Here is a 19,458-nt window from a genome sequence, read left to right as displayed (position 1 = left end):
TTCGAAAACTTCTCGATTTCAACCTTTATGAAATCTACTGTATCTATTCATGACAGCTCTTGGCAGCTTCAAGCCAAAAAGTCAACTGGGTGTACCAGGTTTTTGTGTAAATGGGTTAGGTTTGAATAAGGCTATTGTGATGTTTATCTTTCATTTGTACATACAGCTGTTCTCAAAATTTGTGTCATGGTTGCAATTGTTTTTCCTCCAAATACAGCCAATACAGGCTTGCATAGGTAGTGTAAAAGCCGGATGTGTGATCACTGGTTAACCCAGACCAATTGGCATTTTTCTTCAAGAATCATGGTTTACTACAAGATGCAAACTGTGAAATACAAATCCAACCAATCAAAGGATTTTATCAAATCTTTTTGTGGATTTACAAAATCAAATGCAAAGTTAACACACAACATGGCAAAAAGCAAAAGGTCTGACTCCAATCTTTCTAGGATTAGCTGTAATTGACCTCCATCAAATTCAATCACTTTTTTACTTAACCCCAAACCCTTTTGACAGTGTGATTTTATCTACTTCACACTTCTCTTTTTCCATCACTTGGGCCTTTCCCCTATTCTCAGCTCCACTCTTTTACTTTGCTCTATTGTTTCATAATGTTCATTGTTTTTTCTAGTGTTTACTTGTCTCCAACTCCTAGTCTTGTACTCATCATTTCTTTTGATTTCTGTTTTGTTTATTATATATTTCTAGGATCCCACTATCCCTTGCCCCCTCAAGAAGTATCCGGCGCCCCCTTTCGGACCCGACAGGGGGCGACGACCCTTTCAGTAGTCCCATTTGAACAAAGGGGCTACTAAAAGGGGCTATGTATCAATCACAACTTTCTCAAGTTTTCGAGAAGTTGTCTTCTTCTTCGTTTGTATCGTATGGATAGATGTGTTGATGTGTTTCTCAATTCTCAATTGATGTAATTTACAAGTAAAGAAAATGAATCAGACCATTCAAATTTCCATTTGTTTTTGTATTTGCTTGCTTGGGCTCATCTCGCTCGCTACATAAATGAGACAAATGTCCAATCTCAAAAGAGACATGAGACACGTGCAATACATAGGAGGGCATAAGACAAGATCACAGATCACAAGATTGGCATAAGACAAGATCTCCTCCCAAAGACAGGAAGAGGCATGTAAAATAGTAAAACGCACAGGGGGCATAGCATAGGGGCAAAGTCACCATACAAAGAGAGTCGTGTATAGATATCAGAGGAAGGTGAAGAACACAACCAAGAAACAAGTAGACAAATAAAAAAGAAGAAAAAACAGACACAATAAACACATGTAAAAAGCTACTTGTCATCTCGATTAGCCCATAGGTCCATTTGGACTTGATACTTGCTAATCCAATCTGGAATAAGAGTCTTGGTGATGCTGGGCGAGAGGGAGTCCCCAAAGATTGCTGGAACAGGAATTTGATTTTTACCAGCCTTCAAAGCGACGAAATGTTCTCCGTTGACAAATGCAAGAATGACAGGTTCATTCTTGTTAGGTTGAGTTCAATATGGAAAGAATGAATAACAGTTGGAATTGACTGGATTGAACAGGATCACCGGGCACTCGTATGCACTGGCAATAACGTAGCCTAAGTAAGGCATAAGCATCCAGTATACCTCACTACATTTGGCCTGCTGGGGTCCAAGCCGGTGAAGCAAGTCATCAATGATTTCGGTGGCGGCATAAGGCCCAGTGGCTGCACGGCGAGTCTTCATTCCACAAGGCTTCATTCCAGGCAGAGTAGAGATCAGTTCCTCATGGATTTCCCGGTGTTTTTGCAGTTCATCATGCAGATGGCGACGGACAAGGACATATGAGTCCTCATTGTAACAAGCAAGTGCTTTGGCAATAGCGTAGTATCCACACTTTCCAAACGCCGGAGGATCAAAAACGGACTTGATGAAAGGCTGAACTACCCGAGGCAGTTGTTTCAAGAACTTAATTTCAGGAGTTTTGCCCAGAGCGCTACACCACGAACCCATCAAAACGGTTTTTTAACCATGGGCGCACTTCGGTTAAAAAACCGATTTCCTTGGGTTGGTGCCAAACCACTGTAAACATCATTCAACTTCCCCAATTTGGCAGAGGAAAATGATTAATAGTACAGTTTTTCATAAAAGAATCTAATACTGCACACCTGGGCCATTTCACCCACACTACATATGTGCAGCAAGCTAAGTCAATAGTTGTCTATCATGTACATACAGGTCTGCTCAGTTTTTTGCCCATCAGAATAAATAAATCACATGTTATACCACATGTAACTTTTTTGACTTTGAAATTTTTTTCCCAAAAATTCACTACATATAATTCTGTAGCTGCTCAGGCAATATTGTTGAAGCTATGTCTTAGTAACAGAAAGTGTGTTACATGCAGTTGAGTTGATGAGATCACACCAAAACATTGAGTCAGTGTATGTAGTCAATCTTTTGGAAGCTTTTTTCAATCTGAAAGAAGTTACAGCATGTATTACATATGAATAACTTGTCCTGATGAGCAGATAACTGAGCAGAACTGTATGTACATGATAACCACATATTCACTGAGCCTGCTACACATATGTAGTGTGGGTGTTATGGCTCAGGTGTGGAGTGATAGACCATTTTATGACAAATCATACTCCCAATCATTTTTCCCTGCCCACTTGGGGAACCCAAATAATGTCTGCAGTGAACGTTTCTCAAACACCTCCAGCCCGTTGTTTCCACAACGTTCCTTGCATATGCGGTTCAAATCCGGCTGTTAAACAGGTTTTTTTCCGTTTCTCAGATGAAAAGTGGCGCCAGGCTTTTTTTTTGGATTACAGAATCCGGCCTCAGATCTCACATTGACTGTCTCTAATAATTAGCAAAATGGTATTGAGAAGTATAACACTAATTGGATTGCACATGATAAGTCTAATTGCTACATATATATTAAGGACGGCACTATTTGGCAACCGCTTTTTTTGACCCGATGCCCGGAGTTCGGGTAATTTGTATTCATCGCCCTATTTGATTCAAACATTGCCCGGTTTGATTTGAAATTGCGCCGGCTCAGCAAACATTGTGTTTGACCAAATGAATTGACTGATTTTCTTGCTCACAAGAGCTCACTAGTCAATTGATGAAGTCAATCACCGAGTGACTCCCTTTCTCAACCCTTGACTGACACCTTGACTGGCTCACTCACAAGATCCCTTTATCAGATACAACAGATCGATCGTTTTTTTATTTGATCTCAAAAACAAACAAACAAAAAAAGCGAAGATAAAACAAACGAGTGACAAGTGTGATAGAGTATTAGGGTCAGAAATGTGAGAAAATTTACACACACAAGAACAAATCAATCATTGATACAAAGATGAAAATCACACAAAAAAACATGATCATTTTTGTTCATTGATCCACCTATGCAATTGATCTTGATTTCTCTCGATCCAAGTCAGTATCTTGGTGCTATCAATCATTGCTGCGTAACGGTGCTTGCCAAAAACTTCCGGAAATGTCAGAGATTGAGATTCTTTGAATCCCAAGCTCATGAAATGATTTTGTTGATAAAAGCTAGTACAATCGGATCTTGATTGTTCTCATCGGGTAAGGTGTGATAAGAGAAAAATGTATTACAGGTTGATGTCCGCGGATCCAACAATATAGTCGTGGATTGTCAGTTAGTTTGCCAGCGAGTTATCAACAGTTTTGCAAAGTGTTAGGAGAGGGTTGAAGTGCGCAATGAGGTGGTAGCCCGGTTTGAATGTGATCGGAGGTGATGTGATAGCCCGGTTTCCCATGATGAAGTGCCCTATTTCCAATGTTGAAGCTGGGAAGTTATTTGATGCCCGGATTTGCTGCGGCTGCGGCCAAATTTGGCAGAGTCAGGTCCGGGTTTGCGAGAAAACCACGGATATGTACCCAAAAACCACCGGGCATCGGGTCGAAAAAAGCGGTCGCCAAATAGTGCTGTCCATATATTAATAGTGTACCCAATAGAGAAAAATACAAATGGAATTAAGATACGATAATGAAAGTATGGAACTAGGCGGAAATATTTGTGATAAAAGATGCTGTTGGATATTCTGGACGATCTCTGCATTTACACAAATAGGTGATAGATGAGAAAAAGATAACAAACATAAAAATGTAATGATATGAAACAAAAAAAGAAACTTCTCTTCCACTTATTGTAGTTTCCTCAGGCGCATCCTAATTTTTGTGGAGCACCTCATCTTCGCCCATATCATCCCCAAACTTAAGTTCCATTGTGTTGATCTCCTCTTGAATACGCTCTTCAGATGGTAAGGAAAAATCGATTTTCTTCTTTGTGAGGTAGTCAAAGTTATGTTTCCCGTTGAAGCGATCATAGTCATCGTACATGACCAAGACAAAGAAACTATGAAATAAACCAAGTCAGTTCATATTGTAAATGAATTCATGGTATGAATGAAGAATACGTACACATATCGATATCGTGTTGACTGACCACGTAAAGACTCTAGCTTTTGATCCACGACACTCCAATACGATTGACTACCGTATTCGGAACTCTTCACTCCCCAATGAACAGCTTGCATTCTCTAACAAATAGAACACCACAGATCAGAATAATCAGAATAAGATTTATGTCCAGATTAGTAAGTTACGAAGTCATACCAGGTAAGCATATCGGGTTTTGCAAAGGTGTTGCACATTTCGGAGTATCTCTTCACGAACTTGCACTCGGCCACCAATCTGACTTTTTTCCTTCTCGTGAAGCTGTTGGTCTCAAAGATTGTCAGTCGAAGCCTGTGAGACTGTCAATGGATGAACCAACAAGATCAACTCACTTTGACAATTATGGTGTTGATGTTTGGGACGTTGCCACTACAGTCTGAAGATTTGACTCGTTGTGGGAGGTGAATCTCGCTGAGAAGCTGGATAGTTTGTCAGCAGCCAGGAATTTGTCAAGCAAGAATGGAATGGAAAGGAAGTACAATAGTTTCAAATTCCTTTCGGGTCTGCTTTAAAATATTACTCAAAAGCTTCTGCATGGCTTTGGTGGCTTTAGGATTTGGGTTTTTTCCATAACCGGCTGGAAGAAGTCGTTTTTTCCACTCGGTAGGATTGGATAGAATAGCACTCTATCAAAGAGCTCAGCAAATGGTTGAAATAAGAAGATACAGTCGAATCAGAAATATACCAACTCACATGCATCACCTTAGCATGTAAGCATAATGGAAGGTTGTCCTCATCACCTTCTCTGTTACTGGTGGCAGTATACGCTTGTACATCACCATCCATGATACACTGAACGGATAGAGATTTGACACATTGCTATGCAAAAAGAAAGATGTGTCAGAGGTGGTTGAAGATGAAAGAAGAAATAAAAGAAGAACACGTCAACGGAAAAACTTGCTTTCAGTTCGGATGATTCATCCCAGCCACCTCCACTGGAGGAAAGGGCAGTCGAGATGCGTTCATTGATCTCTTCAATCTTGCTAAAGATCTTCTCGTGATTTGACATCATGTCTTGACGGACAGTCAGTATAGCGGCGGTAAGTGCATGGAAGAAGCTGGTTTTTGAGAAGATGCTGGGGTAACACGAGAAGGCTGGGCTGCTGGAGGATCTTGACCTGCTTGACTCTGCAGACGTCGACCCATTGTCGGACGAGACACCTGTTGAACTTCTTCGGGGCTGGCCTGTGTACTTGCTTTTGCGGGAGGACGAGCATACGGTTGGTATCGAGCGACCCGAGACATGTTTCTGGAAGTAAAGTGAGTGCAGTGGGAAGATATGAGAATATGAACAGGTGAGAGGAAGTGAACGGTCAAGAGGGTATGATGACTGAGAAGGTGAGAGGAAGTGAATGGTCAAGAAGGAGACCTGTGAAAGCAGCTGGTTTCTGTGAAATCTGGATGTGAAACCTCAATACGGTCCCCACCGAAAAATACCGACACACATCACTCACTCCTCTCGCATTCTTTTGGTGTTTTGAACTCAACAAACCTTTGCAAAGACCGTATGAGTAATAAAGGTAAGATACATGGACATGTTGTAATTTCAAGGTAGTATATAAATTATCGTGCAGAAATGTAAAAAATTGATAAGAAAAGATAAATACAAAATCGAGATACCATTCACAAATTGAATGATGATGGCCCAGCCACCGGCCCATCATCATTATCCTGCGTCTGCAACTGTGACTGCTTTGGTTTTGTGATCTTCCTTTTTTTAGCAGCTGGGATACCTGTTTGTCCAGCTAGCGCTTTCTCAATCTCTTTTTGACGTTTCTTTTCTTTTATTTCGTCTTTCTTCTTGAGTGCTTCCTTCCAATTGTTGATTCCTTTTTTCACAGATGAAATCCAATCTTCAGGAGTTACCTCCTTGTGGGGGATCTCAGCCCATCCACGGTGAAGTTCAGCATTATAAAAGGCGCCTGAATTCAATATGAAATCACCCGTTTGAATATGTACCACTTCGTAATCCAAGTTCTTTGATATACGCCGTTCGACAATTACTGACCGTGTTTTTTGAACGCTGCACCGACCTCCATGGCGATTGTGTTGAACGTTCAAGACTGCTTTAACGTCCTGGACGTTCAACACATTGTTAGTTGTAGAACCAGTGTTTAGAATTGAAATTATACTAACTGTAATGTTAATCCACACAGGCCGATTTGTTTCCTGGATTTCCCGCATGTTATAAAACTTGTTTACATCACCCAATTGGCAATCAACCGCCTCAATCTTGGTGTGTGATAAAGTGCGTCCGCCAACACCCCAAATCCTTTTGACACGTGCAATTCTTCTTCCAGTTTCCGTGTGAGCATTATCGACTGACACAAAAACACCAGCAGATACCTTTTGTCCATCTTTCAATTTAATATCCTCAATAACTTTCCAATCTTCGGCTGCAAAGGAATCACATATCCTTGTTGGTATCATGTTTTGTGGATCATCCGGTTGTATTTTTTGAAGCCCTAGATCAAAAAAAATCTCAATTCAATACATTTCAAGATATAATGAAAGTCAATTTCCTCACTTCCTATCTTTATTTGCACGTGTTGATCCCACAATGAATTGTAACCTAAAGCTTTCTGAAATAATCGATTATTACAAAATATATCTTGAATTTTTTGGCTTGCTTGTAAATAAGTTTGTTGCTTATAGTCATAAACTCTTGCTGCAGTTACTACTCGCATAAGTTGATGATTATTGAAGGAAGTTGCAATATCCTTACTCGGAATTAGATGATTTGACATTATCGACGAGTGCCTTGTATTTCCATTATAGCCTTCAAAGTTTTATGTAGCAAAAAGAACCGCAGGCCCATAAGTCCGGATAGAGTCACAGAGATGAATTAACATGTGAAATTTGGGCTTATTGCACCACTGAGCCAAGAGTTGAACTATGGAATTTAAAAAAATTTGAATAAGTCGATCAAGTTCCACGATGTATGCCTCCATGTCGTTAATCTCAGTCTGGAAGATGTATGGTGCCAGATTAGAGAGTGCAGTCCATGCTGCACGTTCGTCTTCTGATAAATCACAGCATTCAAAAAAAATAAAAGGTGCACATTGAAGTACCACTCGAAATTCTTTGCCAGTAAGACTGAGGCAGTGTTGGATCATCGTCTTGGGTTGGATGTTTGGGATGTTTAGGCCGGATTTGTTGAAAGACCTCCAACGACCGCAGATATTTTTCTTTTCGGAGGCAGTTGCAGACTGCATTTGATGGCGTAACAGGTATTTGGCAACACCTAATAAGATTACATGTAACACTTCGACCGGGGTGTTTCGATGACCATCAAATCCTGAAAACAGTCAGGTATCAAGTCAGCATAAAGATATCACAAGCTCGGGACATGGAAAAAGCAAACCTTTTAAACGGAGGAATGGATTAAATAACCGATCTCCAAAGTGTGTGTTCAACTCGTCGAATAGCTCTGCAACTTGTTCATTGGAAACTGACACATCCCAATGCATTTCTTGAAGTCTTTTGACAAAAGGCACGTTATTGGTATCTCGCACACCCCACAAAGCGGATTTAGTGTCGAAGAGCGTAATTGATACTGGCAGTTTCGAGAGCGTCCAGAGGTCTTTGCTGCCTTTGATGGTTTCCCACCATTCACGTGTTGGTAGAGATAACTAAGAAAGGACAAACAGACGGATCAGATAATATACACGTTGCATCAACGCCTGAAGCGTCCCGCCGCAAAAAGCGGAAGGGGAGCGCAAGCGGGGCGGTACGCCCCGCCCGCGCTACCGGGTCTCTGATGTAGTGGGTATCCGCGCCCCGCCTGCGCTTCCCTTTGAAAATTTTTCATGTAGGGGAGCGCAAATGTGTTGGGGCGGTAGGACATACCGCCACGCTGCAGGATGTCAGATCTTGCATGTAGCGGGTCAGTACCAACTACGTCAAAGGAACTGACATCCGAGATTTCCTTTCAGATATCGTCGGATATCTGATATCAGACCACAAAGGAAGGCCTTTCGAAGCCCTTCCCTCCACCACCACCTGCGTATAACGCCATTCGACGCACTCAATCTCTCCTTCACTTCGATTCAAGCCCTCTTATAGTAAGTTCAATCCCTTCCATCGCTTCCAATAGCCTCTTTCTCTGGCCAACGGTCTCAAGGAGAACATTACCTTCTGTCCCGCTTCATCAACCCCAAGGAATTCACAGACATATTTTGTCGATTTCTTTTGAACCAGCTTGTCGACCTTCAGATGACAAATACGACAGGGAGACAGAGAAGTTGTTGGATTCATGGTACTAGTCACCTCTGCATGCATTGGTGAATCCCCTAAATGACATATGACACATGTCATAATCATAACTTCTGCGTCAATCTTTGCATCATACGTAACGAAACCTTCTGTCACTACGCCAAATTTAAAATTTACCGCTGAGTTTAGAAAATTAAGCAGACATAGAAAATTATGGAAAAGCTGGGAGGGGTCAGAAAAATATGAAAAAAATTTGGTTGGGCCCTTTGGTGCATTCCAATCATCTGGCATATTTTTACATATTTTTACAACCACAATGCAAATAATTTCAGAAACCCAATTTTGGTCCAAAACTGGCAGGTAGAGACACAGTGACCTTGCAACACCAACAAAATCATCAATTTTGCTCCAAAACATGTAGTGTCTTGACATTCTGAATGCCACTCTGGCTCTACAGCTTGGGTGCACAAAAAAGTTGTGTGTCTCCAAGAATGGGTGAGATATATCAAGAGATGTACACAGCAGGAACCATATATAAGCATAGAAGCCATTACTACAATGGCTTCAGCACCTTAATAAACCTTGTAGAGCCATCATGTGGCTTCCATAAATTGCAAGTGTTCAGATGATTGAACAAAAATACTCATATCTTTGTGCTTGGAGGTTTTTGCCCAAATATTGCTAGTTTTGGACCAAATTTGAGTTTCTGACATAATATCCCCTGTGAGCATTTTGCTTTGGGAAGACTTCAAAAATCATGGCAAAAATATGCAAAAATATGCAAAATTAGGGGACAGCACCCATGAATGGAATCATTATTTTTTCAAATTTTTCTGACCTCTCCTGTATTGGTGATATTTTTCTACAGTTTCAATTTTCTAAACTCAGTGGTAAATTAGTGATCTGGCGTAGTGTGTACCTAGAGAGCTGTTACCACTTGTCAGAAAGATGTTATTAGGATTACTCGACTTTGAAACTTACTTAAGCTCATCAATCAATGGATCGGCCAACTCCAATGCACCGGCAGTATTTGAGGTCGTCAGGAAATGGCAATTGTATTCCTGATTTGCGAGTTTTGGAGGAAGTCCTGCCAAAGTACAGTAGAACGCCATATGCTTATTCCACCGCTTCGAAATATTCCCTGAAAGGTCATCACAGTACAACACCAAAGGAACGTGGCGAATTATTTTTCCATTGGCCTTTTTGCGCCAGGGATTGTAAAGTGGAACTTCGCTGAAGTGACCGCAAGTGCCTGATGCTACATAACGTAACACAGTGAAAGATTAATCAATGAAATAAAATAGATAATCCATGGTAATAATAGCCACATACCATACATCACGTCCTTGCAGCGATCTTTCATTAACAAATCTTTATGTAATTCTATTTGATCAAAACATTTCCAGAATTCATCAACATTGATTGTTGATAACCGGTCACAGTCAAAACTCAAGACCGGGTTGAATTCAATTCAAATGTTTGAAGGTGCTTGTTTGCCTTGCTTCTGGATCTTTGCAAACACACACTTTGTAAAGATACGAGACCCCGAACGGAAAAAATATAATGGTATGATAATCTTTTTGGATCGCAGTTGGACCGGTTCAAATAGATAAAAATGCCCATTAGGCCTGTCAATCATCTGTACTCTGATGTCGGGATCGAGTTGTTCTCTCCACTTTTTTGATTGAGAAAGGCGGTCGATAGTTGAGGATGAATTCGGAAGTTCTGGAATCGTCTCAAGGTAATCCCTGACATAGGGATTGGCAAGTTCCTAAATGAAACAAATTGTGTCAGTCAAGTTTGATTTGTATGGTTTAATGACAACATACTCACCTGTCTTAAGATATCCTTGACTCGAAGCCCGAAACATGGTTTGGCCAATGGGCTCAAACTCTCGTAAACCTTCATGTCATATTTATGTTGAAGTCTTTTGCGAAGCCTCTGTAAGGTCTTATATGCAGGGAGCTTAATATTGAGAAGTCCGACAAATGAGCGTATGCGCTCATAGCCCAACTGAGACAGTGTTGTGCGTGTTGAACCTAGGATCAACAGACCGACAAATTGCTATAGATGAAGGAATCAATCAGTGGGAATAAAATGAAACATCTAGCCAATAAAATAAGCTGATAAATACCTCTAAACTGGAAAAGGGTGCCCAAGAGGAGTCATCCTCTTCCTCGGGGGCCTGCAAATGAGTTTCGTCGCCTTCTGATTGATTATCTTCATTGTCAGAGTCTGACTCGATGGATCCTTCACCAAATGGTTCGTCCTCAATGTTATTGACACGGTGAACTGGAGATCGAAAGAGATTTGAATGATCCTTAGCCCACAGGGCGATGAGTGCTGAATTGTTACGGATTTCAGGTTCTGAGCTATCCTGATCTGATGCGATATCGGGGATTTCTGGATCCTCTTGATTGAAACCTTCTTCGATTTCGATTTCTGGTTCCAAAGGACCTGCATTCGACCTTGGAGGTGGACCATCAACCGCAGCAGAAGCAGCGACCTTCTGCTCAGAGATCCATCGAGCTGAGTGTTTCTTATGGCTTGATGTTTTGACGTGCTTTGCAACAGAATTTGATTGCATCAATCGGCTGTTAGGACAAGCCAGGCAACTGAAGAAGACTCCCTCCAGCTCAACAACGCCTAAAGATTGAATTATCGAATCAGCTTATGGGTTGAGGATGGTCAGAACATATTACAATGCTCACATTGAGGAGATGGGTCCATCGAGTATGGGAAAAGATCAAATTGAAATGACGAGAAGGTGACGGTTTTGGATGAGATTTTTAAAAGTTCCTTCAAGGAATCAAACGTGACTTGTGATGATTGTTTAGGAACGTCTTCAATGGATTGAATCGAGATGAAAGACCAGCAATCGAAGCAGTGAGAATGAGAAAGTTTTGACTTTAAATAACTTCTGATGAAAAATTGAAAAAGAACTTGTAACATGAGACGAAGTGCGGGAAATCGGTTGAAACGCAGGAAAGGGAAGAAAACGTCAATTGAACATTGATTTGTAGAATTGAATCAGCTGAGATTTGTGAAATCGGATGAATTGCCGAAAGGGAAGTGGTTAACTGGTGGTATTCTGATTTCCGGCAAAGTACCGGTTGAAATGGTGGTATCTCAGCCGGAAATCAGCCATCAAAAACCCGTGTATGATTACAACCCCGTGGTACCGGTTGCTCAACTTAAGTTGGACTTGTGGTGTAGCTGGTTCGGTTTTTGAGGATGTGTGACCTGAGTTTGATTTACTGGAGGTTGATGCATTGGTTGATTTAGAGGATGAAGCTTGAGGTCCACTTTGAGCCAAAGACTTGGGCGCTTTTGTAATTGGCTCTTCTGGCATTGGAAAAACTGCTACACCAAAATCCCGGCTGGCTTCCAAAGTCAGCCAAACAGATGGATCGTTCCTGTCTGACTTGAAGTCTTTGGCAATCAAACACAAAGCCACTTTGGGGAGAAGTACTTTTTGGATAAAGCAGTCAGGAGTCAGAGGAGCCGCTCTTGATGCGTCAAGGTGAAATGGCACGGATGGGTTGCCAATGAACATTGATTCAAGAGATCTAATGATAATTTCGTAACCTTGATATCCATAGCTAGGTAGAATTCAAAACAGACGGTCAGATGATATAGCATAATAATGAATTGAAATGAACACTTACTATCCCGGTTGTTCAACCGCAAAGTTGCATAGATCACTCTCCATGGTGCGGCTCTTACCCTTCTTCTTTGCATCTCACCGGGAACATTTTTACATGGTATGGTGGTATGCACCAGCACAAAGCACTGGGACTTGTGATGTTCAATCACATCCGTGCTGTGTGATGTAATAAGGATGTGATTTTGAGTAGGTTGTCCTGGAAGTGATTCAACATCGCATGCGAGGTTGGATCGCAAGGGTTCATGTGATTCAATTGCGCTGTGATTTCACATTGCATGGATCCTTTGTGATGTAACTTTATGTGATGTAACATCGCTCAGATTCAAATGCATGACTAGCATCTGTGCGACTCAACCCTTTACATCGCTCGCTGTACATGCGATGTAAATTATTAATCGCAACCACTACAAGCGATTCAATATAAAATTCCAAAATGCGATGCATTTGAGTACAAAAACAGTTCAGGAGTTGTCAGTATCATCATAAAACTAAAGGCACAACCGTGCTTCTCGGCAAAACTGGATTAAACCCTTAGGCCCTTGATAAGTCTTAACTGTATGTAGGTCAATTTCCCTGTTCCAGCCGTGCATTTTGCGTCATGTCCTCACTTTGACCGACAATCACATCGCTAATTGACAAATTTAAACCGACTCATACCGCACGAATATGATTGACTTAGATGACAATTCAAAAACCAAAGAACCGATCACAAGTTATGATTTTAGTCTTCTTTGAATAACAAAACAAAGCACAAAAGGGAAACGGAGAGCACATATATCTCTGTCTTCGCGCTTGGCTTGGTTTTGATTGATTGATAGATGTAGATCCCTTGTGACTCGACTTCAAGTTTCAAATTGTGAGTTCTTTTTTCTTTCCTTCTTCTTCACCTCTACCCTTGTTTATGTAACTAAAGTCCTTTATTTTTGTTTTTGTTTTATATCATCCAATATCAAATTATGGTGCAACATCTGATAGAAGAGGTAAACTGCCAATCATATCATTTTATTGAATGTATATTCGATTTTACTGATCGGTGTCATTCTTTTGTATCGACAGTACCAGCCTGAATGCTGTAGGTCAACCACATAATACGGACCAATAGCAATCGAACCCATCATCCACCGGTATCACAGTACCTTGGTGAGTTAAAACCCATAGTCTATGGTTAAAGAAATGGGCGGTTTACTGCAAGTTTAAAAATGTTTCTGATAATCAAATCTGGGTTCTAATAGGGCAAGTTAAGCAAAGATTTAAAGCAACAGCAGCCCAAAGAATAGTACGGGGTTCAACACCATCAACTGTACCCACACCAATCAATACTTCGTCTTCATAATTCTGCTGGATTAATGGAACCGGGTGCTGATGTGAATCAACCACAACCTCAAATTTTTCATTAGACACCTGTTAGTGTAGATTTGGTAGATTATTCAGAGGATCAAGCCAAATTTATGAATTTCATACCTGGTCATCATCAAGAACTTGATCAAATTATTCTCTCAGATTCAATCGATCTTGTCCAATTTGGTCTTGTGTAAGATAGATTAATGTGAATGTGTGTGAGGAATTAGGTTTCAAGTTTTTTTTGGTTTTGGTTTTCGTTTGAGTTTATAAAAATTGTAGCTAACCTTTTTACAATTTGATTGGTTTTTAGGGTCTCAATTGGGATGTCATCGAATTCTTAGCACTTCAATATTGATTACATCCATTATCACTAGAAGATTGTGTTCAAATGAAACTTATCCTTCCTTTCAATCTGTTTGTTTTGTAGGGGACACAACTCAAAACTTGGGAATCACAAGTTATTTGAACAAATTACATCAAGGACTTAATTTGACCAAACAAGTCCTCTGAACAGGATTTCAATCCTTGACCTCCAACCATCAATCGACCTTTTTTAAAAAGTCACATCAAACTCTTTATATATATCAAATTTGCAAGAAGAATGATAAAAGCTTGATTGGGATCAGTAATCTTGGGTAGAAGATTTAAGCTTAAGCGAGATCAAATTTTACATGATCCATTCAAAAGTCTACCTCTGATACAATTCATCAAATCTTCAACTATTGGAGATATTTGGCCTGCTGTGTCGGCTACCCTTTAAGCTATTCCATTTTGTTTACACATTGATCAAAAAGGTTGTTGTCAGCGGTAAGCAAAACATCTTCATTGTCTATAATCTTTTCATAATGACTGGATAACATGTTTGATAATTTCCAACTCAATATGTTGATAGAGCACAATTATTATCACTGTACTGGGTGAGCTTGATATCTTCATGTGGAATATGTTATAGACATGAAACAAAGATGGCATCGCATATTGAATTTGCAAACTCTTCTCTTCAGGTAGCATCATTGGTTTTACTACATCTTACAGAACAAGTGGTGCTTATGTTTGACATACTGAAGCTAGGTCAGATACTATCATCTCACTCATCTTTACGGAGAAACATTACTTTGCACTTCAATCTCATCAATATTTCTCTAGGAAAGCATAGGGCAGTGTGATTCATCGCAGTCAAGTATCAGCACATATGATTTGGCTACGGATTTCAGATGAATTCTATCCTCATTGAGAAAAAGCATCACCATCTGATACTGTGGTAAGTGAATAGTATCTTTCTTGAAGATGATTGTCCTTGTAAAGTACTGTTTGTTGAATATTGTTTGAAAAGGTCAATCAAGCTATATTGGAAAGTAAAATGACAAACTTTATCAAAAGCTTCAGTGTTAGTGTTAAACATTACTAGCCATTTGGGGCGGCGGGCGCCGCACTGAAACTTTCAAGTCTAGCTTATTAGTTTGATTGAAAACAACATGTACATCTATACTGTACAGATGCATGTCATGTTGAATGTAGAGTAATTCATCTGAAGCATTTGATTCCAGACCAAAGGTATCACAAAGCAAACATATGAATAGAAACTTATGATTTGTATATTTTAGAATTCATTAGGGAGCCATGAAGGTCACAAAACAAAGAAGACCAAATCTACAAGATCTTAACAATGATAATTTGCCACTTGAAATTCTATGGTTTGATAACATTGAGTCTTACCGCTGTTATACAATCATTGCCTAGATGTGTTCAGCATGCTGTAGCTGAGTTTGAATCTCCATAATTCAAACAAAACATTGCCAAAGTACTTTGATCACAATCATGGTGTTCTTCCCTTATCTTGATTACAATAGATTTTCTGTGTAAGCTTTCTACACCATCAATTAAATTCATATACAATCAACACATACACATTTGGTGAATCAAATTGAATCTGGGAATTGGTGTAAAGTATAACATTTGAATTTCATGAAATTGCGCATAGCTTAGATACATTTCCCTCAAATTTGGAAAAAACTTTGTGATCAGGTTGGTTAACTGATTTAGGTGTTGATATCATAACCTATAATTGATAAAAATCCAAATGAAATGATCATTTGGGGAGGCAGGTAGGACAGAGAAAGACCTGAAATTTAAAAGCATATTGTAAGCATTGAGTTTAGATACCTGAACTTGAAGAGCTACACAATTATTGACATTCAAATGAATGCAGATTCAAGTCACATTTTCTTGTAGCAGTTCATCAGTCTTTTTTTGTACTGCAAAGAGCCCCTGAAAGTTTCTAAATTGTGCTTTCAGCTCATATATCCAGAACTCATGAATCCAGAAGTGTTGGGATCACAATTGTTTACCTTGATCAAGATGGACAACCTACTTCCAAATCATGCATATCAGCACAACACATAGGTTGACTTGCCAAGCTATCTAACAACCATTTCAAGGGTGTTTGAGGCTTATCAAAATTCAGTCCTTGAACTACATCTACATTGATTGATGACCCCTCTCACATAACCCAATATGGTTGCGAGATGTTTATGTTTAATCACATCCTTTGAAAACAACTTGATCCCAGAAAATGTCAACTCTCTACAAATCAGAATTGTTGAAATAGTCCTCAAAATGTGTCTGACCATAATAAAGCTTAAGACCTGTAATAAAACAGAACATTTAACATAGTAGGGGATCTATATCAATTTTGCCTTAATCTAAAAATCTAGCATAAGATTGTCCATGGTTTCCAGGTGAAGCACTGCTACAATAAATCAGGATATCCTTCAATTGGTATTTGTGAATTCCGTCATATCATTCAGACCAAAAGTACAAGTTGAACAGGATTTCAGGATCAATAATTGGGCCTTAAGATCAAATCTGCAGCAAACACCAATCAATAATGATTGGAAGGCCTTTGAAATTTATCATCCAGGTAATATAGGCAATATGAATACAAAATTGGAATTCAAAGATTTATGTCACCAAGTTCTTCCAATTCTTTGAAATGTGATATTATCCTCAATAATCAAATTCCACACACCAGAGATGCATTCTCTAATTGGTCTTCTTCATACCCACTGTTCATGCTCTTTTGGTTTGCAATGATGGGCAGAGTCTTTATATAGATAAATGTGTAATGTATTTGATTTCCACTCATTTCTTGGAGGCAATAATACACCCTGTGTTGCTCAATGGTCCTTAATGCAATGGTTCATTTTCTAAAGTGGTTGATCAATGGCTTGAAATTGGTTGTTGGTTGTGAAATCACAAATCACCTAATTTGTCTTGAGGCCCTTGTGACCTGTGTTACAGCAAGTCTGATTTGCTTTCAGATACATTTTACAACAAGTGAGTAAATATCATGACAGGTGATCAAGTCAATTTTTTTTCTGTTCTAAACTGAATGTGTACATTGATTTTGATTTGCCAACAGCGGCGCCCGCCGCTAAGATGCTAGTAATGAGCTTATAACAAGGACTTGATCAGATCAGAAAGCAAAAGTATGGCAATGGTAATGTCCATGCTATGTGTAACCCAAGACATCAAAGACAGAAAAATTGAAAAAAGAAGGATGTGGAATGAAAACTTGTCGTAAACAACACCAAAAACATCGCAAGCCCACTTGATCATCTCCACTACCCAGCCAGTCAGAAAGAAAATACTGAATGTGGTCCAAGCTAATTCTCCTAACCACAGTTGTGGTTGAGCTTCCTTTGAATGTCCTTCGCTTCTACACAAGGCTTCCACAATCACCTCAATGTCTTCTGTTGATAGATCTTGATGAGACGCCTTTTCTCGACATTTTCTGCAGATGTTATCTGGTGATGGTTGGATCAGCTGGAAGAATGATGTAATTTATCAAAAGACTTTGGGAGATGTACCTGACTTGACTAGTGAATGGGTATTGTCTGTGACTGCAGCTTCTGACACATTTGGGTTCATTGGGATTGCTGATTTGTAAGGAAGATTTTGAAGAATCATTATGTGTTTTTCATAATGATTAGTGTACTGATAACTCACCTTTTTCATGATTATTCATTGGCATGATGGGTGAAGGTTAATATTAGGTGTAAATGAAGATAAGTAGGCTCTTTTGCCAAAGTAAAGATTTAATCGTTGTTTTGGGTGCCAGATCTTCCCATCAGACTATGAGTTCATATACTCCAGACTGATTACTGAGCCTGTTTGCTTACAGAATATACTGATGAGGTTCAATTGATTGTCATGAATATAGGTTGAGCCTCAACACTGATTCCAACTTGTTGTGTGGCTCATTTTCAAAAAGCTTAGAGATCTTCTATCTTAATTTGCATTGATCAGTGTCAAAAGATCCCCTAAGGGGTAGTCACTGCCTGAGAAAGGGGATCTTCCCTTGTTCTTCACTCCAGGCCCCCAGAGTTATCTATCGGAGCTACTGAACATGTTCAGACCTGATCATTCATTAGGCCTTCTTCACATACGCTGATCTGGTGAAAGTGAGCAATGTATTCGTTGAGCCTGAGGAGGTGATACCAATCACCTAAGCTTGTATCCTGAGGCCCCACCCATTGTTTCGACTCGAAAGCTGGACATGAAGATGCAGTAGTATAAGTAGACAGCTACACGGATTTTAATTTAAATCCCACCATCATAGCTGTCTAGACTTTGAGTTATATCGGACAACCACCGGACTTTAACCTTCCATAGTTTATCGCAGCGACGCAAGCATCTATTATCAGTTTATCAAGCAATATGTCAAATTCCTCGAAGAGATGCGAGCCCTGGTGTAATTCATGCAATATTGAATATCCATACCTCACAAGATCAAGCCCGACTCTCAAGAAAATCCTTTGCAATCCTTGCAAGTGGACCCGGTCACATCCAGGATCCGTGGACACTCATGTACCTTGCAAAATGTGCAGTTGCCAATTTTTGAGCCTGCCATCCCAGGTCTGTCCTCGCTGTAAAAGGCGCTTGGCCTGTATTAAAGCAGGTGATAACTATCTTTTGAATCATTTCTTCCAAGTTGGATATTCACTCATCACACCTTCACCTTTTGGTCATGCAGAAGAAAACGCAGTGCAGATACCTGACAAGGACTTAGGAGCCTCATCAAACAAGACAGATCAAGTTGATAGTCTGGCAAATTCACTTGATGGGTTGTTAATAGATGGAGAGTGTGAGTCTCCAGAGCAATTGTCATTTCAATAGTATCGATCAGGGTAGCTAATCAGATTTTTTGTTTCTTACCTTTTTTCAGCAAGAAATGCTGAACTCTTGAGTAACAGTGACAGTTTGGCTTCTAACAAGATTGAACTAGAACTCCTTCCTCCTAGACCATCTGCCATATGGACAGATGGAGACTTACTCATGCTCACTTTCCAGAAAGGTGAAAATAAACCAAAATTCCGACCGCATCCAGTTATGTTCCGAGTGGACAATGAAGCCTTGATTGGCTGTGGTCGATTCATGCAGTGCTACAAGGCTGAAATCAGAATCAGGCACACGATACATAACGTTGTTGCCAAAAAAACGTTTTTTAAAGATGTTTCTTTGTTACACTACCTGGATCAGGCCGAACTGTACTTCTATGCACGCCGTGTCTTACATACCTTCAAGAACACCATAATAAAAAGCAGAAAATTTAAAACGTCAGAGCGAGAACTCGTGGCTCAACTACGCGTGAGTCCCAACATATCCACACATTCATTCCCAGGGTCATTTTTCATAAAAAATTTCCATGACCATTCAGTTCGTCGACCACTTTGTTATTCAATCGGGAAAGGAGGTG

General features: G+C 39.9%; 1 protein-coding gene across 1 annotated transcript; it reads right to left on the bottom strand.

Annotated features, from left to right (window-relative positions):
- Positions 1-4,189: 4,189 nt before the first annotated feature.
- MELLADRAFT_96415 (uncharacterized protein) lies at positions 4,190-5,942 on the bottom strand (the record flags this gene model as incomplete). Its single annotated transcript, XM_007407443.1, has 9 exons — positions 4,190-4,376; positions 4,442-4,560; positions 4,637-4,738; positions 4,810-4,896; positions 4,957-5,103; positions 5,171-5,296; positions 5,361-5,726; positions 5,847-5,865; positions 5,932-5,942. 9 exons carry the CDS (start codon positions 5,940-5,942, stop codon positions 4,190-4,192), a joined length of 1,164 nt encoding a protein of 387 aa, XP_007407505.1.
- Positions 5,943-19,458: the final 13,516 nt, after the last annotated feature.

Source organism: Melampsora larici-populina, assembly GCF_000204055.1.
Source record: "Melampsora larici-populina 98AG31 unplaced genomic scaffold MELLAscaffold_9, whole genome shotgun sequence".
NCBI lineage: Eukaryota > Fungi > Basidiomycota > Pucciniomycetes > Pucciniales > Melampsoraceae > Melampsora > Melampsora laricis-populina.
This window is presented reverse-complemented; position numbering and strand designations above follow the sequence as displayed.